This window comes from Lygodium microphyllum, chromosome 12 (genome assembly GCF_053477565.2).
Source record: "Lygodium microphyllum isolate KBCC chromosome 12, Lygodium_microphyllum_v1.1.10, whole genome shotgun sequence".
Classification (NCBI taxonomy): domain Eukaryota; kingdom Viridiplantae; phylum Streptophyta; class Polypodiopsida; order Schizaeales; family Lygodiaceae; genus Lygodium; species Lygodium microphyllum.
In genome coordinates this window covers 129,484,326-129,510,132 of record NC_141146.1, presented here as the reverse complement: position 1 = coordinate 129,510,132, position 25,807 = coordinate 129,484,326, and the positions used below count along the sequence as shown (strand labels likewise).

The window sequence follows — 25,807 nt, the reverse complement described above, 5'->3', positions numbered from 1 at the left end:
TTCGCTTAAGCCATCCTTAAGAGATCCATATCTACATTTCGGTACTTTGAGAAGCACTAGATCGCCTTCTTACAACTCCAATTGTCTTCTCTTTTTCAGATGATCTTGAGCTTTCTTAAGGCTGATCTTGCATTATTGAAGAAGGATCTGCATTCTTTCCTATTCTTCTTTTGCATGAGGGTTAATCTTCTCATGAAACATAATGGTTTGGAAGGGGTATTTTATAATCATACATAGCCTCAAAAGAGAAGACTCAAATGCTAGCATAAGTAGTATTTTTGTAGGCAAAATCAACCAAATGAAGCGGCAAATCCCATTAACGCTAAACATCATAGCAATAGTACCTCAAGTAGATCTCTAACCATTTATAAGGTCTCTTCGATTGACCATCAAATTAAGGATGATAGGTCATTGAATGAGTGATTAGTATCCATAGAGCTAATTACTCCTTACTAAAAATTGCTCATAAACTTGTCATTCCTATCAAAAACTATGACATGAGACAAATCATTTAACTTGAAAACTTGATCCATGAATTTCTTACAGCTTGTGAGGTCATCTATCAAGTCTTTGTTGGGATAAAGCAAACTACGTTTGTAAGTTTCTCCACCACCACATGAATACCATTTCTTCCCCTCTTGGTAGTAGCTACCCCATAATAAAATCCATAGTGATATGTGTCTATTTGCCTCCACAAATAGGCAATGGTTGTGAGCATTGTCCTTATTTTGTTAACCTAAAAGACATTTGGAAACAAAGTCCTTTACATCTCTTCATAGTCCCTTCCAATAGAAGCTTTTAGAAATATTGTCATAAGTCTTGAAGACATCTAAGGTGGAGTGCATTTCTTCCATAAGCTTTTATTTGAACGATGTATGAGGTGTAATCACCTCGCCAAGTAGCCATATGAGGCCATTCTTAAGTTGATAATGGGAGTTACCTTTAAGAAAACCGTGTTGTAATTTTTGAAATATATATGCATATTTTTCATCCAAGAGATAGGCTCAATCCAATCACTATTTTGCCCCATGATGGGAGAAATTTTACATGCCTACATTCTTGAGAGAGAATTCACAACCACATTGTCTTTTCCTCTTAAATAAGATGTGTCAAAGTCATACTTATATAGCATAGACACCCATCTTCTTTGCTTTGGAGTAAGATATGTTTGGGAGAGGAAATACTTGAGGACTCTAATCACTTTTGACTCTAAAGTAGTTGCCATAAAGATAATAATGCCACTTTTTGATAGCATAAAGGATGACTAACCTTTCTTTATCATTCAGCATATGGCTCTCAAAGGCTATAGTCTTGTGTGAGATTGTACCATTACCTTTTCCACTTACATCACATTGGATAGTGAACTCCTTGGAGAAGTTGAGATAAACTAATATGGAGACTGAAGTAATTCATTGAGCTCATTGAAGCTTTTATCAAAAGAATGTTTCTTTCTTCAACCTATTGTGAGTGGTTAGATAGCCCAAGAAAACCTCTAAATTAAGTAGTATTGTTTGGTGTAAGCCATTCCTTGATACACTTTACCTTCTTTCAATCAACCTTGATTCCTTTTATACCTACTATAAATCCCAAGTATTCCACTTCCATTTGCATATAATAGCATTTGCTTTCCTTAGAACCGAGTTTATGCTTGCAAAATTATCAAATATGTGCCTTTATATTCAAGATAATCTCTTCCGTAGACTTACTATAAGTAAGACAATTATCAAAGAAAACCAACACAAACTTGAAAAGGAAAGCTTGTAATATTTTGCTCATGAGACTTTGGAATGTGGCAAGGGAAATTTTTGACCCAAAGGTCACAATCAATCCTAAAGGCCACAATCAATCCTAAAGGTTGTTTTAAGTTCATCACCCTCTCCCATTCTTATTTAATAGTAATCCAAACTCAAACCAATGTTTGTTAAGTACTTTTCTCCCCTAAGCTCGTCAAGCAAGTCATCAACTCCTAGTATGGGATTGTAATTTTTTATAATGATCTTGGTAAGATCATGGTAATCTATGCACATGTGAAAAGCACAATATTTCTTCTTCACTAATAATACTAATGAAGCATAGGGTGAAAAGCAAGGTTCAATGAATTCCATATCCAATAATTATCTAATTTCTCCCCTTTGACACTTGGAAAGATACTAGGAGACTTGTTGAATAGTTCAGAGTGAGGCTCCAACTCTATAGGCTGATCAACCACTCTCTTTGGAGATAAGGATTGTAAGAACTTGGAAAATGTCCTTATACTCTTCAAGAAGAGCTTTGAGGGTTGAATCTTTTATTGAATTAGTAGGTTGATCTAAAGTTTTCTTTATCCCAGCACAAACAATTAAGAATTCTTTTTGAACTATTTCTTCAATTACTTAGTATTCATAAGCTCAAAATGTCTTCTTTTGTATTCCATCAAGATGTATAAGAGTTCCATGTAGGGTTGAGAAAAATCCATGGTAATCTTACCCAATTTCTTTAACCAATCACATCCCAATATTATGTCAATGGGACCTATATCCAAAGCTATAAGATTTGCCAAAGTAGTATAAACTTCATGCAATTGACAAGGCATATTTGCACAAACTTGAGTGTTGATTTCTTATCTTTGTTCGCTACTTGAACCTTTATTGGCTGAGGTAAATCAATAGAAAACATTTAACTTGATCCATGGCTTATTTATTGATAAAACTATGGGTGCTCTCACTATCCACCAAGATGTAAACCATATTTTCATTAATGTTTCCTTGAATCCTCAAAGTGGTTGGACTTCTCAAACCCATCCATGCATCCATCCAAATAGAATAGGCTGAAGTAGAGCTATCCAATAGTGAATCACAAGCATGTCCAACCAAATCAAAATGAACATAACCACACATATTAAAAGGAATACCATCAAGCAAGTCATAAAACTGATCCACACCATGCACATGACTAGTCCTCAATGGAGAAGAACCCTTCATGAGTATGATGTATGTGCATTTGAAAGGTCCAAATAGTAGCAAGGTAGAGCCTAAAAAGGTTTGCAAATATGTGCATCCAATGGCAAGATATTTATCCCCAAGAGGACAAGATGTAGAGCTCAAGAAGGGTTGTATGGAGTGGTCGAATATATGCTAAAGAAAACAAGCTCTACTTGTATTTGAAAGGATTTCTTTCAATTGTCTTTATGTACATGCCAAAGAATGTTCGCGGAACCTTATGTAATGGGGTAATTAAAGAAGTTTTGATATGTACTCATAGTATGGAAAGACACGTTAAAAAACTAAAGATGGATTGGATGCATTGGATTGAAAGCAAGGGGATGGTGGTCATGATGACCTTATCCCAAGGACATATCGGGTAGACTTGATAAGTTGTGTGGCTTTCTACATGATTATTGAGGGCTAGAGTTGATGACGTGTTATTTTCTATGTGCTATCGAGTGGATCTGAGAAAGTCATATGGTTTTCTATGTGATTATTGAGGCCTGAAGTTGATGAAGTGTCACCATCTATGTGGTAGCTAGAACCTATGTTCTAGGGGGAATAGGTGTAGTAGAGTATTGGTCCTTGAGACCATGGAAGACTAAAACCTACCTCTCTCTCTCTCTATGAATCAAGTGTAGTGCTAGTTACTCTCATCCTTGAGGAACTGCAAAATGGTCTCTTTGAAATGAGCAAGAAATGTTGTTTCAAAAGATAGTAGAATTTTAGGATGTATGAGTCATTGGGTTACTTGCTTGAGAAGTATATCCTCCTAAAGAAACCCCAATTTAGATCAATTTTGTTGGAACACTTTGCTCTCCAAGAACTTAATGTGAATGGTAGGTTGCCTCTTATACTTCCTAGCAAACCTTTTTTAGAGCATACATTTCTTTTTTAATCAAATCTAGGAGTGTTCACACTAGTTAGTTATTTTCTAGCTCAATGCATTTCTTTTTCAATGGATCCGAACTCCATTCACACTGGCTAGGATGGGGCAACTAGCATTTATGATTGTGGTTAGCATTTTCCTTATTATTTCATTCATGATAATCAATCGACCTTATGTTTGGCCTACTAGAGCAAGTCGTCCAAATTTGGTTTTGGTTATTATAACCAACCTCTACACTTGGCAAATCATTCACATGTCTTCATTTGCAAATTTTAGCACACCCTTAGGACACTTATCTATCTTCAAGTATTGCCTTCTATCATCAACCTAATCCAATGCCCTCACTAATGCCTTGAGTTGCATGCAAGGACTAATCAGTCTTCCTTTGTATTAAGCTTTCATTTAATTTAGTGTAGATTTTATCCTTCCATTCCCTTCTTTCATTACAATCTTTCTCTTTCCTTCTCTCTCAATATTCATAATTCCTCTTCTTTTGCACAAACTCACATAGTATCATCCCTAAAGTGAGGACTCCAAAATTCTACGAAGAGAAAACCACACTTAGCTTGCTATTTGTAGCAAATTTGTCATGAAGAATGCAAATTTTCTACAAGCCTTTTATAGCGTGCAAGACATCTACAACTCCTTGCAAGCTATAGCAAATTTACCCTCCTTTTGGGCAACTCAATAGCAAAATGCAAATTTCCTAGCATGTTTGCAAGTTCTTTTGAAGAGTTATTGACTACCTATTTAACAAGTTTCATGATTTAAAAGTGAAGACATTCAATCTTCCATCAATAGGCAATCACATCAATTCACCCGTTGCGAAGAGCATCACAGAGATGTTGCAACATTCAGTGCCTCATTCTCACTTTGATAGGTCGAGAATATCAAAGCCCTCTTCTCCCCCACCGCTTCTCACATCTATCTCAGAGGGCCTATACTATAGGTCCTCACATAGCCATGATAACTCCCTCTATTCAAGTGTATGTGCTTCTTTCTCTCCCCAAAGAAGACTGATTTGATGGTACAAACTACTCCCTTTAGTCTTGCAAAGTGAAGTGTATCCTTGACACCTTCAACTTGTTGGAGTTTGTTACTATCCTGATCCCTCATCTAGTGGAGGATCCCCGCATTAGTTCTACCATGAACCAAGTAGCCCTTTGGTATTGGCTCAATTTTAGAGCACGGTCTTCTCTCTTTATCAAACTACAAGATTTTGTCCTTGTGCATGTGTGGAGACTTCAAGCCATGGTAGAGGTATGGACAAAGCTCTCCTCTCTACCATTGGAAAACCTGTGTGTGGAGACTTCAAACCATGGTAGAGGTATGGACAAAGCTCTCCTCTCTACCATTAGAAGACCTTTGCCCACTGTATCACCATAAAGAAAAAACTTTGAATGTTTTTTGTTGATGATTCCCTTTTTGTGCATGACCAAATGACATGCGCAAGGAGCTTACATCCCTTGGCAAGACATAGCAATGAGAATCATTTCTTAGTTGCCATCCCCAAGTATGATATCTTCTATACCAACTTGCTTGCATCCAGAGTTCAAAAGACTCTTCTATAGGAGAAGCTAGGTATGCTTGTTTTGGAGCATGAAGACTGACTCAAAGAGATTGACACCAGTGGATCTATCCTTTTGAAGGCTTTTACAACATGTTCAAGAGGGGGGTAACAAGAAGGACAAGAAAGCCTTGGGCTCTAACACAAATTCAAAGAATCCTAAATGCCCCACTAGGTTCAAAATTTGGCTATAAACAATCTTTCAAATCATGTATGGCATTTACCGCAACGGCCCTATCGGCCGGGGGGGATTGCCCCCCCCCCCCCCCCCCCCCAAACCCCGCAAAGGGGGCTCTGCCCCCTCTGCACCTCCCCCAAGTAGGTTGGAGAGAAAACACATGCCGTGATAGGTCCTCCAAATTAGAACCTAGTGTAGTAATGGCTCTACATAAGCATGGATTGTCACGCGCAAAAGAGCAACCAAAAGCCCGGGTTAACCAATCAAAGTGCTTTAGGGGTTCAATGCCTACAATTCTTCGTGCACCAGAGAGGACATGACCTATTGTTTACTTGCTAAACAAGTGAACTCCCCACCCACTTTTGGATACGGAGACTCCCCCCCCCCCCCCCCCCCCGTTTGTAAAGTGACAAACAAGGATGCACTTTTTACATTTGCAACCAATCAAACAATAATGAACATAATATTTCACTTTTTCACAAAATGTTTCCTGTGTTTTAAAGGATTTGTGCCCAGTTTCAAAAACTGCATGCCCACACCCTGGGTAGGGGTTGGGCATCCACTATTTGGTGCGTACCCAACCTAAGTGTTGACAGCCACCCCTTGCTAGTCTAGTGGTTTATCCTGGAGGTGTTATCTCTCTCTCTCTCTCAATCCACACTCCTAACCATTTTATATACACCCTAACCAAACAAACGAATCCTTTGCTTCGTGCCTCAGCAAGATCATGTCTCCTGTTTTTCTCTCTCTCATGAACTATGTAAGCTGTATGTTTACACTTAATTAAAAGCAAGAGCATTGAAATATGAAATGGAGCATCTATGTTGACACATGGTTGCATTAAAAGCAAGATCATTGAAATATGAAATGGAGTACCTGTGTTGACACATGGGCTGCAAGATCAATCCCCGTGGAACATACATAAGAAATACCCCTATGTAGATGTAACTATAGACTCACAACATAATGCTGGCACCTGTCCATCGTTAATCAACACATAAACGTACTCCAGGTAAAGCTCACGTGTGCCAGGTCAAGCGCTCCAAGTTATAAACTACTTCCAGGAATTTTATCTTCATTATGCAATTTACTTGGCTGATTTTTTCAACAAATATGTTTCTGCGATAGCAGCATGCATAGCTGCACCTGTAGGCAGCTCGTCCTCATCCAGTTGGAAGTAAGGAGAGTGCATCATGTGAAGAGGTCCTAATTTCTGCTCATTGCCCACTCCAAGGTAGAACATGGCACCTGGGATCTTCTCTAGGTAGAAAGAGAAATCTTCACCTGCCATGGTGGCTGTTGCCATTTGCACCTTGTCTTTGCCAACCAATCGTGTTCCCACCTCTTGCACGTGCTTATACAGTAACTCATCATTGATCAGTGCAGGATACAGTGGATGCTCATCTTCTTCATAGTCTAGCAATGCACGGCATCCATGCACCGCAGCCTGGACCTCCATTACCTATGCATACACAGCAGTAATTAAGGGCCATGGTCGTGTTGTTAGTCATAACAGCAACTCTTGAAAATGCTTGCAATATCCAGTACCTCTTTGATTCTGCTCTTCAGCTTCTGCCATCCCTCCTTCGACGTTGTGCGAAATGTGCCTTTGATAGTAACCTGTGAAGGAATGACATTCAAAGATCCACCACCCTGGACAGAGGTTACTGATACAACCTGCAAAAACCAAGAGAACTGTTCAGCTAATGAGCTTTGGATGACAATGGGTGTTGTATACAATTCCAAGTTTTGGTTGAACCTGGCTTTCTAGAGGATCAGTTTCCCGAGAGACAAGCTGCTGTAAGCTGGCAATGATGAAAGAGACGGCTACAATTGGATCAGCAGTGAGATGGGGTGCTGCAGCATGGCCACCTCGGCCTTCCACCACTGCACTGAATATCCCTGTTGCTGCACACATGGCTCCCGGTTTCACAGAGATGGTGCCTGAAGGTAGCAGGGTGTGCACATGCAGACCGAAGATTGCTTCTGCATCTCCAAGCGCTCCTTCCTCCAGCATTCTTCGGGCACCCGCACCCCCTTCTTCTGCCGGTTGAAAGATTAATCTCACTGTGCCCTGCATGCAGTTTTCACCCTATGAAATTTGTTTTGCAAAATTGACCAACTTACAACATTAAATATAGTTATCAGCAACAGCAACACTATTTTGATCAGATTTGAAAAATCATAGAGAGTTCGATTGGGACAGATTCATATACTCCTGGGTTCTCTAGACAAATTTTGAGAATTTCAAGTAACTTGAGCATAATAAGATCATAGTTGTCAGGTACGAAAGGTATAATACAGTATGGTACGATAAAATACAATACTAAATGGTACCTTATGATTTTATAAGGTATGGTACAATATTAGTATAGCAACATGAATTTTTTTAAAACCGTAAATCATTAAATGATAGAACACAATGCACATGTTTAAAGTGGAAATAGCCATTTCATTAAAAAATAAGATGAATACATGAGGGTGGCCATCGCAGTCGCATGGGCTGCACACAATGTGCAATACAACTAGAGTCTAGTACATACATGGTCCATGGATGATGCATCATAGTGGCATGTGGATACAATGATAGTAGATACAAAAAAGAGAGACCTATGAATCTATGATGAGGCATCATCATCATCACCATCAAAACCATCGAAGTGCTCATCAAGAGAATTTGAAGATGACTCCTCGATATTGGATGCTGAGCCACTCTCATACTCATCCTCACTAATGAGGATATCATCATCATCAAATGATGGCTCGCTAGGTGCTAGTTGTGTAGGCAAGGGGGGAATGTCATCATGAGACACGAGATGTGAGCTACTAGAGCCCCACCTTACGTATTGTTGGAGAGCTCAGTTGGGGATGTGTAGCACCAGTTTGAGGAGAGTGTGAGAGTGACGGCAAGAGTCAAAGAGGGAGAGTAAAAGTACGATAGATTTGAGTGTACCAACAATGTGTTGATACACAAAGAATAAAATGTATTTATACTTGGGACATATTAAGGATACATTCACATGTACAACTAAATAATGCGCGTGTACTATACACGGAGGTCAAATGGACCTTTATCCCAACAACCTCCCACTTAAAAATCTGAAGTGAACCTCTAACCAACTCCCACTAGTCGTATGCAATGCTCATGATGAGCTTTGCTTAGACTTTTAGTGAGAACATCTACAAGACTGTCCTATGTTTTGATCTTGGTCAATGTGATTTGACCATCTTCCAAAATCTATCTGATAAAGTGATATCACACATCTATATGCTTCGTGCGTGAATGACACATGGCATTCTTAGCCAAATACACAGCACTCTGGCTATCACATCCCAAAACTGCAGTACCCATAGACATGCCAAGATCCTCTGCAAGTCTGCCCAACCATATAACTTTCTTAGAAGCTTCAATAGCTGATATGTATTCAACTTTAGTAGTACTCAGTGCGATGATGTTCTGCAACTTGGAACACCAAGAAATGGCCCCACCAAGAACTGTAAAGGAATACCCACTAATGGAACTAGGAGTGTCCAAGTCACCTACCATGTCTACATCACAATAACCCTGTAAACTAAGTGCACCCTGCCCATAGCAAATACAATTTCTTTGTGTACCCTTTAGGTATCGAAGAATACACTTGACAGTCTCCCAATGTGTTTTGCCAGGATTTGACATAAACCTACTAACAACTTCCACTGCATGAGCAATGTCTGGACGAGTAGCAACCATAGCATACATAAGAGAGCCACAAGCTGATGCATAAGAAACTCCCTTAATAGCATTTGCTTCCACATCATCTTTTGGGCTATTGGCTTTACTAAGCTTAAGATAAGGAGGTAAAGGTACCCCAAAAAGCTTAGCTTCAGCCATGTTAAATCTGTCTGGTACCTTTTCAATGTACTTTTCTTGAGATAAAAACAGCAATTTCTGCATTCTATCTCTGCAAATCCTCATGCCCAAAATATGCTATGCATTCCCCAAATCTTTCATGGAGAAAGCTGATTTCAGCTGATTTTTGAGAGCATCCAAGCTAGTCTTTCTTTTCCCAGCTAGCAATATATCATCCACATACAAAACAACTATGATGGAGCTGCCATTTGTATCCTTTTTCATGTACAAGCAATGATCCGCATAGCTACGTGTAAACTCATGAGAGAGCATAAAAGTGTCAAACTTTTTGTACCACTACCGTGGTGCTTGATTCAGCCCATACAAGCTATGTTTTAGTTTACACACCATCTACTCTTTTCCAAGAACTACAAAGCCCTCTGGCTATTTCATGTAAATTTCCTCATCAATGTCACCATGCAAGAAAGATGTTTTTACATCCATTTGGTACAGCTCTAAGTCCAATACAACAGTGAAAGCAAAAAGCACATGTAGAGTGGTCATCTTCACAACACGTGAGAAGACCTCTTGGAAGTCAATCCCTTTCTTCTATGCATACCCTTTAGCAACCAATCTTGCCTTGTACTTGGGTTTCCCATCAACTGTCTTTACTTTGTAAACCCATTTGTTTGGAAGAGGCTTCCTTCCTTTGGGCTACGACACAAGATCCTAAGTATCATTTGCATATAGGGATTTAATCTCTTCCTGCATAGCTAGCTCCCACTTATTGTTGAATTTACGTGACTTGGTCTCTTTGTATGTAAGAGGCTCACCCTCATCTGTAAGCATCACACAATGCAAGGAAAGGTCAAATCTATGTGGTTGCCTTCTTACGCGTGTAGACCTGCGTACCCAATGATCAACATTTTCAAGAATTGGGTCTACATCTGGAGGTATGTTATTTTCAACATTTATTAGCTGCTATAAGCCATTTTCAGCATGCTATTCATGTCCGAGTGAAGCAATGCGAAAGCAAATGACCGTGACAAAAAGTGAACGGAGAGAGATGAGAGAGAGAGAGAGAGAGAGAGAGACAAAGAGACGGCGAAAAGCAAAAAATCTGCAGTGAAGAATGTTGTATTAAAATGTAAAATTATACATGGGTGCAAAGAGAATATCTCTGTATGTCTCCGCCTTGAGGACCTCGATCTGTAGACATCTTCACCTGCAATGCCTGCACAAATGCAAAAGAAACCCCCCTCTGACTGTGAAAGTGCAGCCTGCTAGGGCTCGTCTGCGCATCCCAAACCTTCTTCAACCGCCGCTAGAGGCGATGAAAAAGGCAAAATCTGCACTTGAGGGCCAAAAACACAGCCTTCTTCCTTCTCTAACAACAGAAAAACAGCAGCAGCAGCTTCAGCAAATCTTCTCTTTTCTCGCATGCCCACGCTCGCCTCAGCCTTGTTCTAATGCGCAACCCACCTGCTCGCACTTGAACACTGAAAACGCAGCCTTGTGTCGTGCTGAAAACTCCTCTTCAGATAGATCCTCCCTAGATCAGTCCTTCAACACTTTGATACCATGTCAAAGTGAAGCAATGCGGAAGCGAATGACCGTGACAAAGAGTGAACGGAGAGAGAAGAGAGAGAGAGAAAGAGATAGTGAAATGCGGAAAAATCTGCAGTTAAGAATGCTGAATAAGAATGCAGAATTATACACGAGTGCAAGGAGAATATATGTGCATGTCTCTGCCTTGAGGACCTCAATCTCCATCAGCCCGAGTGATGTCTCCGTCACCAGTAGGCTGAAATCTGTCAGATACAAGTTATCAAAACTACTGGAAAGTTAGAAACTCAGCCTTTAAAAGGCTGAAAAGAATGCCTCGTAAAAATGCCAAAATAGGCAGGTCGACTACATTAAATGCAGGCATTTATATCAGACAGTCCAACTGCTGCCACGTGGCGCTGCTGATGTAGCATGGGAGTTGACGACTACTAACAGTTCATGTTGTACAACACCTTCATTTTCATTACCAGCACCTGCATTTTCATAATCAACAAGTCTATCTTGCTGTCCATGGCCTCCTTGTGCTCCTATTTGTTGTCCATCATCATCTGGCTCAAAAATAACCAGCTGATCATCAGTTTCAGCTTGTGGTACAGCACCATGAGGCTCATTTTGGCTGCAAATTCTAGAATTTTACCTTTTTCACATCTTCATTAGAGGCTAAAGTACCTTTCAACAATTTTGCCTCATCTCTAACGTGCACAAAAGCATCACAGCCAAATATACGTAAATGGTCATATGAGGCCGATTTGCCAAGCTAAACCTCCTCAAGAATGCATTATTTAAGGACCTATTTGGAGAACAATTGCAAATGTGAGATTAGCAATGGACAACATGCACCGCACTCTTTCACATAAAGTCCTATTATATCTTTCAACCACCCCATTTGAAGAAGGGTTGTAAGAAACTGTAAGCTCCCTCTTAATACCATGCAAGTCACAAAAGGACTTGAATTCAGTAGATGTAAACACTACCCCATTATCAGTTCTCAAGCATTTCAGCTTTCTACCTGTCTAAGTGGTCACAAATGCATGAAAAGTTTTAAAAACAGCAAACACTTCACTTTTCTTTTTCAACACGTATACCCAAATCTTTTTGGAAAAATCATCAATAAAGGAGACAAAATATGCAGACCATCCAACGATTTCATGAGCATACTACATACATCAGAATGCACCAAGCAAATAGTGCTTCCAACTAGAGAGTGCATGGATCACAACCAGTAATTCTTCTCATAAATTTGGTAAGTCCTTTCAACGACAGAAAGTACTCTACTCTCGTATGCCACAACTCGGCCATTCTACATTAATACAGCACCAATGTTGTTTCCACATGCATCACACTGCACTACAAATGGCTTAGACAAATCTGGCAAAATAAGTACTAGATCTGTAGTCATTTTCCCCTTCAAACATCTAAATGCTGATTTCTCTTTGTCAGTCCATTGCCATTTGACATCCTTCTTTTCAAGCGTATGTAAAGGAGAAGCAATCCCTGCAAAGTGTCTTACAAATCTTCTGTAGTAAGAGTATAGGCCAAGAAAATTGTGGACATCATGAACAGTTTTCAAGTCTGGCCAAGAGACAATTGCTTCTATCTTTGCAGGATCCATCTTCACACCATCTTTAGAAACTATGTGCCCAAGGAAGTGAATCTCTTCCAAAAAGAATTCACTCTTATTACCATTAATGAGCAATATGTTACACTTAGGCTCATTAAAGACTGCAACTAGGTGTTTTCTATGCTTCTCCTCATTCTTTGAAAAGATAATTGTATCGTCAAAGAATGTGCCAACGAAACTTCGATAAGGGCGGAAAATTCTATCCATCATCCTATTAAACGTAGCAGGAGCATTGGTCAATCCAAATAGCATGACTAAAAATTCATAGAGACCAAATGTCATTCTAAAAGTAGATTTATGGATATCCTCTGGCCTAATTCTGATCTAATGGTATCCACTTTTTAAATCTATCCTGCTAAACATTCCTGCTCCCTATAATCGATCAAGAATGTCATCTATCCTCGGAATCAGAAACCTATTCTTGATAGTGTTCTTATTCAAGGCTCTGTAGTCAATACACATTCGCCAAGAGCCATCCTTTTTTTAAACTAGCAACACAGGTGAACAAAACGGAGAACTACTGGGCCGAATTAGTTCTTTTTCTAAAAGCTCATTAACTCGTGTCATAATCTCTTTATGCTGCGCTGCACTGACCTTGTACGGTGGCCTATTGGGCGGACTAGTCCCTGGAATAAGATCTATGGTATGATCTTCAGGCTTCTCAGGGAGTAACTCTCCTGGTAATGAATCTGAGAAATAGTCACTGAATTTATCCAGGAAAGCCCTTCTACTTTCATCTAGTACAGACACATTACTGTCAACTTCATTAACTTGCTTTGCAAAAACCAAGTACGCAGAAATATGATTTTTCATTACACAAGTAATTGCAAAAGCAGAAACAACTGGGATAGACTCTCCTTTAAGCTTCACATCTAACACATGAGTCTTGCTCCTATGTACAAGAGTAATCGTTCTATTGTAAGTATCCAAGATAGCATGCTTCCTGTGGCACCATGGGATACCCAACAGAACATCACATCCCTCTAGAGGCATAATATGGAACTCCTCTGTGTTGACATAGCTCTGAATAAGCATACGAAAATTACCAAGAATGGGGGTGATAGGTTCAGTATGTCCTGGGCATGCCAAATCAACCTGTCCAACTGGTCCCATTTCCTCAGGATGTATACCCAATTTAGCTGCCAATGTTGGTGAGATAAAGTTTGCACGAGCTCCAGGATCAAAGAAAATAAGCACTGTGGAATCTTTGATCTTTCCCCAAGCTCTGCACAATTCTATAGCATCATCAACTGATTGATCTCCCACCATATCAAGCACTAAGCCAATGCTGGGCTTCTTTTTACTTGGCGCATCTTTATCCTCCGCATCTTTAGAAAATTGTTGTGGGCACTTAGAAGCAATATGGCCTTTCTGTTCACAAATAAAGCATTTTTCAGCCATCATTAAAGCCTTTCTTTCTTCAAATGATTTGCCAAAAAGTGGCCTCTTTTGTCCTTTACCCTGTTTAAAATAAGTCTGAGGTTGCTGCTGAAATCTTTTCTTCCAAAAAGACTTCTTTGTGAAACTGGTCCTTTCTGGAAATTGCTTCTTCTTCTTGCCAGGATCCTACTTAAACTGAGAATCCTTCTTTTCAATGCCTTTAAAGCTGTCAGCTTTTCCTTTCAACAATGCATTTGCCACACCAGCAATTTCAATTAATTGTACCATATTTGTAACCCTAGTCTTGGTACAATAATCCCTGATGGCTTCGGGCAAACCGCAACAGTACTTTTCAATTTGTTCTGACAAGGGCACTGTCCTGTAAGAACTCACGGGCAAAAGTGCTTCCCAAAATTTCTTATTGTACTCTTCTAAATCCGTACAATTTGCCGCGTCCAATTTATGCCATGCAATCATGACATCTACTTCAAATGTGTTAGTTAACCATGAGGCTGCAAACAACTGTTTGAAATGAACCCAAGTGGCAGGTGCATATCCTTGCATCAACAATATGTTCCACCATTGCAAAGCATTACCTTTCAAAAAGTTGCAGCCTTTCGCACCTTAGAAGTCTCAATAAAATTTCCTCCTGTGTAAGCTGCATCAAACTGCTGTATAAATGTCAAAGCTTTCAGCTTATCTTGCATACCACTGGAGGTTTCAAACTTTATTGCTTGACCACCCTCTTTATAGTCTTTAGGCTTTGCACTTTTTGGTGTCAGGTTGTCATCGACAGGTGGCTGTAAAAAGGGGAGTCCCTTAGGTGCATTATCAACATTCATTTCACCTATCTTAGCTGCCATATGCCCACTAGGCTGACAAAAATCAGCAGCTGCATTTTGTACTCCAGGCATGAAATAAGGACTCTGCAGAGTCTGATAACCGGGCTGTAGACCAATATTCGCATAAAGTGGGTTCACTGCCTCAATGGGCATTTATCCTGGTGGCCCTCTAGGCAAGTATCCTTGATAACCCGTGGGTAATCCAACCATTGCTTGAAAAACCGACCCACCACCAAAGTAACCAGAATAAGTAGCAAACTGAGGAATAGTCTGTTGTGCCACTTGTGCATAACTACCTTGACCATTCACTCCCTGATCTTGTGCTTGTGCTTCTTGTTGCACTGGACTTGTCTCCATGCTTGGTGTCTTTTCCACATGCTCACGCACATTAGAGGTTTGCCTTTTTGAGCGCTCCATTGTATATGTGATGACTCAGCCTGAGAATCCTCATTATGTGACTTCAAAAATTTTTGCATCTAAGGATTCTCTACCAGCTGTTAAAAAGAGCCAACCATACTGAGGAGTTGTGCCATAAACAAGTCCTCCTGTTCTTGCTCCTCATCATGTGGTTCAATCTCGGTTCTAAAAGGTGCTCACACCTATGCACCAATACTCTCTCTTCGGTGTCTATGAGCAGAAGAAGAACTCTCTTTTTCATGGTGGAGTTTTCCTTTGCCTTTATCCATGCCTGCAATCTCTCTAGTCCTGTAATCTCTGTAAAACCTGTGTGTATGGCCTTTTCACCCAAAACTGTCCGAGCTTAAATTCTTACAGAAAAGAATTCAAATCCCGGGGATGGAACCATGAAACCGGTCTATGACTCACATAAAGCGTTAGTTCCTTCAATTAACACCTGGACTTTACATACACTCACATAAACAGAGACCTCTCTCCCTTACTCAACACCAGATTGGCCCCAAAGACCGGCACCCCTCTCTGTATTTCTTTATCAATTAAAAGATAGAAACTTACAAAAATGGTAATGTTCCAAAATACATAACCTGTGAACAGTTGGTTTTCATCTCTTCTAAGTAAATCCCAGCTGCATAGGAATAGTACAACATGTCCAAATCAACATCCCTTGTTGTCCAGCATGTGCAAAATTCACTGTTCTTACTATCCAGCACACTGTTCTTACTGTTTAGCATGTGCAGAGTTCACTGTTCTTCTTCAACATGAGCAAACTTCACTGTTCTTACGATTCAGCATGTGCAAAGTTCATTGTTCTCATTCAGCATGAGCAGAGTTCACTGTTCTTATTCAACATGTGCAGAGTTCACTGTTCTTACGATTCAGCATGTGCAAAGTTCACTGTTCTCATTCAGCATGAACAGAGTTCATTGTTCTTACAATTCAGCATGTGCAGAGTTCACTTCGATGGAATCAATCCATCATGCAAAGCATTTCTTCTGAGAATAGAGAGAGAGGTGATCAGAGGGAGCAAGCTCTACCTCCGTGCTTGAGTCAGAGATGTAGAAGTACTCTCCATGGCTGGTTTTCTTGCAGCAATCTGACCTCAACTCCTCCAAACTTCATTCTCCCATCTCCCCTTATGCCTATTACGTTTTTTTTTAATGCTCTCTCTCTCTTTTGGAAATTTGTGCCACATGGCATACACATATGTAACAATTTTCCCGTTTAAACCTTCCAATCTAAAATTCTCCATGATCGGTGCAAAATTTGACCTCAGCATAGACCAGAGAATTAATCCTCGTATAAAAACGAAGACAATGACACGAACAGATTCTGGGGTCCAAAAACAGTAACTCCCTAAATTTTAGGGATGGTGACCCCTGCATTCCTCAAGTTGTTCTGTGCAACCTTTATCATTGCGACCACATCAAAGGTGTAATGTGGCTCAGTTACAGTGACTTTTATTCCGTGAACATTCTCACATGTGCATCTTCTATCTTGGCCAAGCTCATTGTCCTACATTATCTCCAGTGGCTAAGCACACAATCCCAAACCACTGGCATTCTATTCTTTAGTGCCCATTCAATATGGAACTGGTCCTAAGGCTCAGACAAACCATTAGTCCAATTTGTCCCAATGGCTGCCTCTTCTGGCCATGCAAAGATCCCGCTTATTCCAAGAGAACTCTAGTGGTAAAAAGCAACAGCAACAAAAGAAAAGAAAAATAAAATATTTATATAAGTAAATAAGAAAAGCAACTGTAAAAAGTATCACCACCTGGTGACAAGTGCCAATCCCATCAATGCTACAAGCATGGTTATTTCCAAGATATACCTTTCCGTAACTGCCTACATTGAACATAGCAAAGAACTCCAAGCAAGGAGTTACATGAAAAGAGACCAAAGTCTACAATCCAAGTCTGAGTGACACCATCATCAACTGACAAAAGTGCATCAATCACACCAGCCTTGGTAATCTGTATATCTTGCATGTGACATACAAGGGCATCATAATCAACTGCACATAATACATCAGCCTCTATATCCGAAAGCTCCTCTATGACCACACTAGAGGCCACATTGGCCTTTTCCTTGCCTTTGGCTACCTCAGATGCATCTGTCTTATCCTCCTCCTCCTTTTTATCTCCTGCATTCTTCTTTCTCTCTTGTTCCTTCTTGTAATATCTACAATCAGGTTTCTTGTGGCCCTTCTGACCACAATGATAGCAAGTAATGTCACTCTTTTCCTTTTCTTTGCTCTTGCTCCTGTTTTTCTATCCTGCAATTTCATTTTTCTTTTCAACCCTGCCTCTTACATTATAAGCTGAATTGCTGCCTTCTCCACTAGACATACGTCTAATTTCTTCATTCAAGATTAAAACCCTCACCCCATCATATAAGAGATTGGGGTTATTGCTAAGAGAAACCACCAAGGTCTCCCAAGAGTCAGGTAGTGTCATGATCAAAAAGACCACCCTCAACTTATCATCAAAGTCCAAATTTGCATCCTTGAGCTGATTTAAAATGCTTGTAAACGCGCTCAAATGCTCAATTGCAGGCTTTGACCAACTTGTGCATTAAATGCACCTGATTAACAGGTGTGGTGATCTCATAGGTAGTTTTCAGCTTCTTCCATATTTCATAACCTATATCTAAACCTTTAATGTCTGTCAAGATGTCATCAGTGACACCCATCTTAATGTAAGACATAGCCTTTTTATTTACTCTGGCCCAATCTATATCAAACATTTGTGCGGGTTTATCTTCCTGTAAAGCATCCTCACAATCCTTTAGGAACAATATGCCCTGCATAGGGTCTTTCCAAAGGTCAAAGCCATGACCATTAAACCGTTTGATTTCCATCAAACTCCTGATGTCTAAACTAGAAGAAGTTGCAACCCTCTTATCACGAACACAAGAGTAAATGCCCCTGAACTGCAGAAACACAAGCTAAACCAGCAAACACACTGTTGTTCTTCCTCAAACAGTAATTAATCTCTACTGTTTATACATGAACCAGCCACCACATAGGGAAAAATACGAAAATTTACCAAATTTTGCACAAATCCCCAAAATTTCAAGTCCAAAAGTGTATAAATGTCAACCAATCTGACCCAGTTGAGCAAAATTTCACCAATACATGAAAAGCCCCAAATTTATGGGATCCAATGTCAAGAAATTTTACTCTCAAGAGCAAAATTCAGACAAATTTGGTAAAACCCCCAATTTAATTGAGGCCACCACACGCAATGTCTACAATTTCTGACCTAAATGTCACTGCCACGCATGACGAGATCAAATCCAGAAAAAGCCCCAAATTTTTTAGCCCGAATTTGCACAAATCCGAGATCTGTGTCTCCAGTGCACAAACCCCGGTTAAAGGAAGGAATTTTCAAGGAGACTTTGAAGAACATAAGGTTTTTGATTTTTAAAAAAACAGAATGGCGAGGTCCGTTGAGTTGACCCGCCAGGCGGGTTGCGTGACGGGACTGGCGGCACCCGTTCTATCACGTGGCGCCCGTTGGTACTTGGTCAGCTACCCGCTCCGTCGCTCTCGCACTATGTCGTGTCACCTATTACAGGCAGTCGCCCGTCAAATGGTGCATGCCTAGTTTGTTCCATCCTGCGCCTGGACTGTTCACCTGCCACAGCCCCGCTGAGTCACCTGCACGCCTAGACTGCAACTCGCCTATCGCTTGTTGCCCGACACACTGGTTACCAAGAACTCCACCTGTCTGCTAGTCGTCAGCTCCGCCAGCTGATCCCGTAGATCTCAGGAAGCATGCACTCTGTGCTCTGATACCAATTGTTGGAGAACTTAGCTGGGGATGTGCAAAAACAGCTCGAGTAGAGTGTGAAAGTGACGGCAAGAGTCAGAGAGGGAGAGTCAAAGTATGATAGATTTGAGTGTACCAACATGTGTTGGTACACAAAGAATAAAATGTATTTATACTTAGGACATATTAAGGGTGCATTCACATGTATAGCTAAATAATGTGCGTATACTATACACAGAGGTCAAACGGGCCTTTATCCAAACACATACGTCTGTAAGCCACTCAAACCACCTCTCCTCGATGTCGGAGAGCGCTAAATGACCATGCCCCTGCTACCACCTACTTGAACTCCTCACCCACGAGCACGCTAACTACAAGTGTCATGAGTATCTACTACTATGAGCTCTCTAAAGAGCTCCGCAAAAATCATCTCCTCCTCTTGGTCCACCTCCCAATGTACACTTGGAAGAGTGTCACCCATTAACTTGAATGTATCAACGTTCACCTACACAATGCATATAAGTTTGTAAATGCTAAGCCAATCAAACCACCCCTCCTTGATGTTAGAGGGTGTTGAATGACCATGCTCCTACTACCACCTACTTGAACTCCTCACCCACGAGCATGCTAACTACAAGTGTCATGAGTATCTACTGCTATAAGCTCTCTATAGAGCTCCGCAAAAATCATCTCCTCCTCCTCGTCCACCTCCTAACGTACACTTGGAAAAGTGTCACCCATTAACTTAAATGTATCAACATTCACCTATACAATGCACATAAGATTGTAAATGTTTTAGTCTAAATTGTAAAGTAACTTTAAAGTTTAAAACAATATATTTTTAATTTTATGGTTAAGTGTTTACTTGCTTTGGACTACCCATGCTCATCATAGCCCTCATCATGTGTAAGTTAGTGCAGCAATAGACTAGCCACTCTAACTACTGTGTGCTAAGCCGATTGTGAATCTTTGTATGAATGAAAGAATAGGCACTCTAGTTTCTCTCACATGCACCCGGGTCCCGAAGGCCAATCCTAAGCAAGGACTCTCATGGCTAAGGGCTGAAGGGTCTCCAATATGCGTATCCAAAGTTTTGCCACTGAAATAAACGCTTCACAAGTGACTCTCTCCTCCAACAAGTTGGAGTAGCAAAGGTCATATTCCCTCTTTGATTTACATAGCATCCTAGCTCCTCCAGCATTCCATTGTAGTCATCCACAAGGACCACACGAGTCAAATAAGCAAGCTGGTCCAAAAGGAGCTCTCTATCATCCATGACCACAGAGGACTTGTAGACTAGATATACCAATGCCACAAAACCATGGATGGGCTTATACATCCATGCCCATCTCTTCTTTGCTATCTCTAGAACATGTGCATGATGTGTCTCTATGATCACCGTGCAAGCACATATCTCCACCAATGTCCGCTCTAAAGAAGTAAAGGAGAAGGCCCATGGTGGACCCCTCAAAATCACTCATACATAACACCCTATAAAAGGGAATCATAACAATGACAACAACATGGACTTTTTTGCCAAAATTGCTCATTAAGACACAAGCGCTACATGGCTCTGGCCTCCTCTGTCTCACGCTCATCCCACTCATTCCATAGCATAGACACCAATATCTAGTGGACCACACCTAATAAAGGTGCTTGAGCGACAACCACATGTAAGCAAACCAAGTCCAAGAAGGCTTCTTCAACTCGAGTGTGCTATACTCACGATACATCGCAAGCACCTTTACCTCTACCATGAAGAAGGTGACAACTAATGTAGCTTTGCGGAACACCCTCTTCACCCACTTGAGCTTCCCAATGTCCTCCATGAGCAAGTCCAAACAATGACTTGCACATGGAGCCCACATAATCATGGGAAACTCGACCTCAAGCAAATGGCCCATGCACTGACAATTCAATGCATTGTTAATAACAACTTGCACCACATTCAAGGGGCCAATCTTCAACCACAGATTACAGATAATAATACTTGAAGGTTAGAGAGAGAAAGAGAGACTTGAGCCTTTCAAGTTTCAACTTTCAAGATTCAAGAATAAAGAGAGATAGGGATTTGGGGAAAAGAGAGAATCGAGATAGATATTAGAGAGAATAGGGAGATAGATATTAGAGAGAATAAGGAGATAGATAGTTATACATAAATTATAATGAAAGTAAGTGAAAAAAATTTAAAAGGCAATGTATACCTTAGTGATAGCTTGCTAAATGTGACGGCAGATGAATACGCCCATCGTTTTCCTTCCCCTCTTGCCAGTATCTACAACCCGCAAAAAGTGATGATGCCCCATTTCGTACGATCACTCCATCAATCAATGAGAATGGAGCAACCATATTTTATCCATGCGGAAAGGGCTCTATCAATCCTCTCCTCTTCATCAATCTTTTTCTTCCTCATGTCGTTGTATGTGACACCAGTCCATCCTTCCATCTTTTTCCATTGCTCTTGCTTTAGGACATTGAATGCAAGATTGCACTCAATCATCGTGCGTGCAATTTCAATGTCTACAACTACAAGCCGTTGCATTGCCTTTCTCCAAGAAAGGCAACCGATCCACGCACATGACCAGAAGCTAGAGAGAGAGAGAGGATCGTCTCTCCGATGCTGTATGAGTCTCCACTCTTTGTCTTTTGTCGGAACCAAATGTTGATGTGGAGCTCCCACCACCAATGGTAGAGACCTTTCCCATATCAATTGAAGATAAGCCCACATTCAATGCTTCCTCATTGGTAGGCATAGGAGTTGGTGCCGATGCGCCACTTCCTCCTCTTGTGGATCCCCTCTCATCTTGGCGAGAATCTCATCTGCGATGTCTTGAGGGATTTCCTTACATGGAGCAATTTTCCCTTTCCCCCGCATCTTGGAAAGATATTGAAGAAGCCGGGTTGCACCACTTATATAGCACTTCCCACAAGACTTGCACGTCCAATGGTGAGATTTGTACTTCTTTGTGTCCCTCTCCACATAGATCGCGTGCAAATTGAAGGCCTCGTGTTTCTCACAAGTCATGGTGCTAATGACAAATGGAGATACTCGAGAGAGAGAAAGAGAGAGAGAGAGGGAGAGAGAGAGGGAGAGTGAGATGCTTGAGTCTTGACTCTTGAAAATTGAAAATTGAAACTTGAAAGAGAGGTAAGAGTATTGGGGTAAAGTTGAAAGAGCAAGAGTGAGAGAGAGGGGAGAGGAGAGGCTTGAACCTTGAGCCTTGATAGAGTGCAAGAAAGAGGAGAAAGTGTGAGGCTAGAGCTTCATGAATCACAAATCAATTCAAGATCCAAGAGAGGTAGATGAGAATGGCAAATGCTTGCTAGATTGGTGTGGAAGTATGGAGGAGAGGAGCCCCTTTTGTAGATGAGAGAAGGGTCAAATAGTCAAGGCAAGGTCAACAGTCAAGCAAGGCTGCCAACTAGATGGAATCCAAGGGGGGGTGGGGGAGAAGTGCATAGTTGAAAAAGGGGATGAGCTGAAGTATCCAAGGCTTCCCACCACACAAGAAGACAAGCACAGGTAGAACGCGCAAGAATACAAGGAGACGCAGTAGACACGGTGGCCAAGAAAGGCTTGCTTTATCATATGAAATCATATGGATATGTACCATACTGTATGGTACAAATCATATGATACAAACAGTATTGTACGACGTATGAGTGCAACTATGAATAAGATCTACTCTTGCATTGTACATGCATTTTTATTTGTCTCTAATGACATCATGTTATGATTTCCTCACTTCAAGTGTTTACTTGTGACACAATTTCAAAATTGGGAACAAACTTTCAGTATGGATAGAGACACCAGGGCATGTTGAGCTATCGAAACTTGCCTCTTAGTTATCAAATCTTTTTGGCATTTTTCAGCTCATTAAGCCTAAGAGAGACATTTTCTTCATGTTTCCACGACACTCTAGATAGTTCTACAACACTAGACAAATCTTTTGGCTCCAACATGTTCTATAAACAAGACTTACTGTCCATACCACTCTTCATCCATTGTGTCCACCACACCTTCGAAGGTGCTACCCTCGCTGCTAGCCATCTACATCAACACTCTCCCTGCTGCCATTAACTACTACGTAGCAACCATTTGCTGCATTTTACTGCTGCTAGCTTCCATGACCTGATATTGCAGTCCGAAGTTTTCTCTACCTTGCTACACCTGTCATGACCTCATCTACAGCATCAGCTTCACTCCAGACAGCAAGTAACTCTTAAGAAGACTGCTAGGATTTGCACTGAGGACACACAGAGTGTACGACCACGACAAAAACACAAAGACACAGACACAGACACAAAGGGCAAAACTCAAACCCTAAACGCAAAACTCAAAAGTCAAACACAAAAACTCAAACACAAACAAAAGAAGGGAGAGAGAGAACACAACTCTGAAGTGAATGAATGTTGTAAATGAATGTAAGAGTGTACAGTGTGCTCAAGGGCAAAGCAATGTCGGAGTGTGACGTCCACCAAAGGCGGATCCCAAGTCTGTGGCCACCAGTCGGAGTGTAGGAGTGTTGAATAGTGAATCGCAGCAGGCTAGTCGCCAAAACGCAGTAGTCTGGAGGCTGGAAACTGGTAAACACAGCAGTGTACCACCGATCGGGGGCTGGAAACTGTGCACAATCTGCTGTAAACAGCAGGCTGAAATAGTGTCTGAGAGTGTCAAGGCCTGCAATGCTGAAAACGCAGGCTACCTGACCCTGGAGATGATGGACAGCAGGCTGAACAGCAGTCCGGGACAGTTTGGAGCAGTCGCCAGCAGCTGAGAGCTGTCGCCTACAGCAATGGACAGGCTGAAGATGATGTGGCTGCAGTCGAAGATGGCTGGACAGCAGATGGAGGTGGGCTGCACGCTGGAAACTAGGCGCCAACAGCAGCAGAGAGTGTGTGGGCTGGTGTAACCTACAAACAAGGATCATTGCTGAATGGGGGCAGCCTATCTATTTATAGATATGGAAGGGCACCCCAAAAATTAGGGTTTTCACTAAACTTTCTCGAACCGCTCCCCGTTTTAGGGTTTCCACTGAACTCTCTCGAACCGCTCCCCGTTGGGGGAGTGGAGTACACTTGGGGATGGGCCCCGGAGTGCCCAGCAGGCATACGGATAGTGTGCAAGGTGGATCCATAGGTAGGGATGGGCTGACTAGGCATGGGCGTGGTAGCCACATGAGGAACCCAAGGAGGTGGGATGGGAACACTGGGAGCAGAAGATGGGAATCCCTGCGTAGATGGAACCCAAGGAGAGTGTGAAGACACACCATAAGCGGAGAATGGAAACCCCTACGTATGAGTGGTCATGGGAGATGTGAAGCTAGGGACAGTGAGGGGGATGCCCATCACAGTTGACCCAAGAGTTATGGGTGTACTCATTTGCTGAAAGGTGAGAGGCACTGAGTTAAAGCGTGGCATTCCCCCTAATGAAGTACCATGGTGCAAAGAGGTAGAGAATGGGGTAGAGAAGGAAAAGGTGCTAGGAGCGGAGATGGAAGATCCAACCCCTAGGGTGTGTGAAGCAAATGTGGAGTGTAATCCAAGATTTTGGAAAGATTATGAGAGATGATCAAGGTGTGATATAGTAGAGGGTGGGATGGGAGGAAAGTGAGAAGTGTGTGTAATATGCTCAAATGAAACAGAAGTTGTAGATGTACCTGAATTTCGCCTGCTTTTGATTCATGCAACACAAAAGAATTGTACAAACCTGACATTGAACCTAGCGGAGATGATGAAGATGGATCGCCAGACGTTCTGAATGCCGTATGTCCTCCATGATTGGAGAGGTGGCCAGCCTCACCAACCGGTCCAAATGTGGTAGCAAAACTGGTAGGAGGGGTGTAAACATCACCATACTTGTTGCGATAGTACTCCTCAAAGTCCTCCTCTATCATGTTAGTGAAATTTGGTAAAGGTGAAGTGCCATCCTCCTCACCGAGTCCATAATGCCGTCTCAGGGCCTCCAATGATGGAGAAGCCTGATAAGACATCATAGGAACTGGAGAAGAAGGTGTCTGGGACATTGTGATTCGGTTACGAGTTGTATTGTGTGCCTTGCACAAAGACTAGCTCTCAACAGTATCCGCAGGATACTCTTCACAAGAGCACCGGCTCCGATACCATGTTAAGAAGACTGCTAAGGTTTGCACTGAGGACACACAGAGTGTACGACCACGACAGAAACACAAAGACACAGACACAGACACAGAGGGCAAAACTCAAACCCTAAACGCAAAACTCAAAACTCAAACCCTAAACGCAAAACTCAAAACTCAAACACAAACAAAAGAAGGGAGAGAGAGAACACAACTCTAAAGTGAATGAATGTTGTAAATGAATGTAAGAGTGTACAGTGTGCTCAAGGGCAAAGCAATGTCCGAGTGTGACGTCCACCGAAGACGGATCCCAAGTCTGTGACCACCAGTCGGAGTGTAGGAATGCTGAATAGTGAATGGCAGCAGGCTGGTCACCAAACGCAATAGTCTGGAGCCTGGAAACTAGTAAACGTAGCAGTGTACCACCGATCGGGGGCTGAAAACTGTGCACAATCTGCTGTAAACAGTAGGCTGAAACAGTGTCTGAGAGTGTCAGGGCCTGCAATGCTGAAAAAACAAGCTGGTTGACCCTGGAGATGATGGACAGCAAGCTGAACAGCAGTCTGGGACAGTTTGGAGCAGTCGCCAGCAGCTGAGAGCTGTCGCCTACAGCAATGGACAGGCTGAAGATGATGTGGCTGCAGTCAATGATAGCTAGACAGCAAATGGAGGTGGGCTGCAGGCT

General features: G+C 41.6%; 1 protein-coding gene and 1 pseudogene across 1 annotated transcript in view; both read right to left on the bottom strand.

Moving 5' to 3' along the window:
- Positions 1–6,432: 6,432 nt before the first annotated feature.
- Positions 6,433–25,807, bottom strand: part of LOC148028261 (IAA-amino acid hydrolase ILR1-like 3) — a 52,502-nt gene continuing 33,127 nt past the window's right edge. Inside the window, exons 3-5 of the mRNA XM_087690048.1 lie at positions 7,357–7,671; positions 7,146–7,274; positions 6,433–7,059 (exon numbers count right to left, since the gene is read on the bottom strand). Of these exons, the coding sequence (XP_087546174.1) occupies positions 6,685–7,059; positions 7,146–7,274; positions 7,357–7,671 (819 nt within the window). The 3' untranslated portion in view covers positions 6,433–6,684. The remainder of the gene's footprint in view (positions 7,060–7,145; positions 7,275–7,356; positions 7,672–25,807) is intronic.
- On the bottom strand, positions 13,097–14,922 carry LOC148028262 (uncharacterized; annotated as a pseudogene).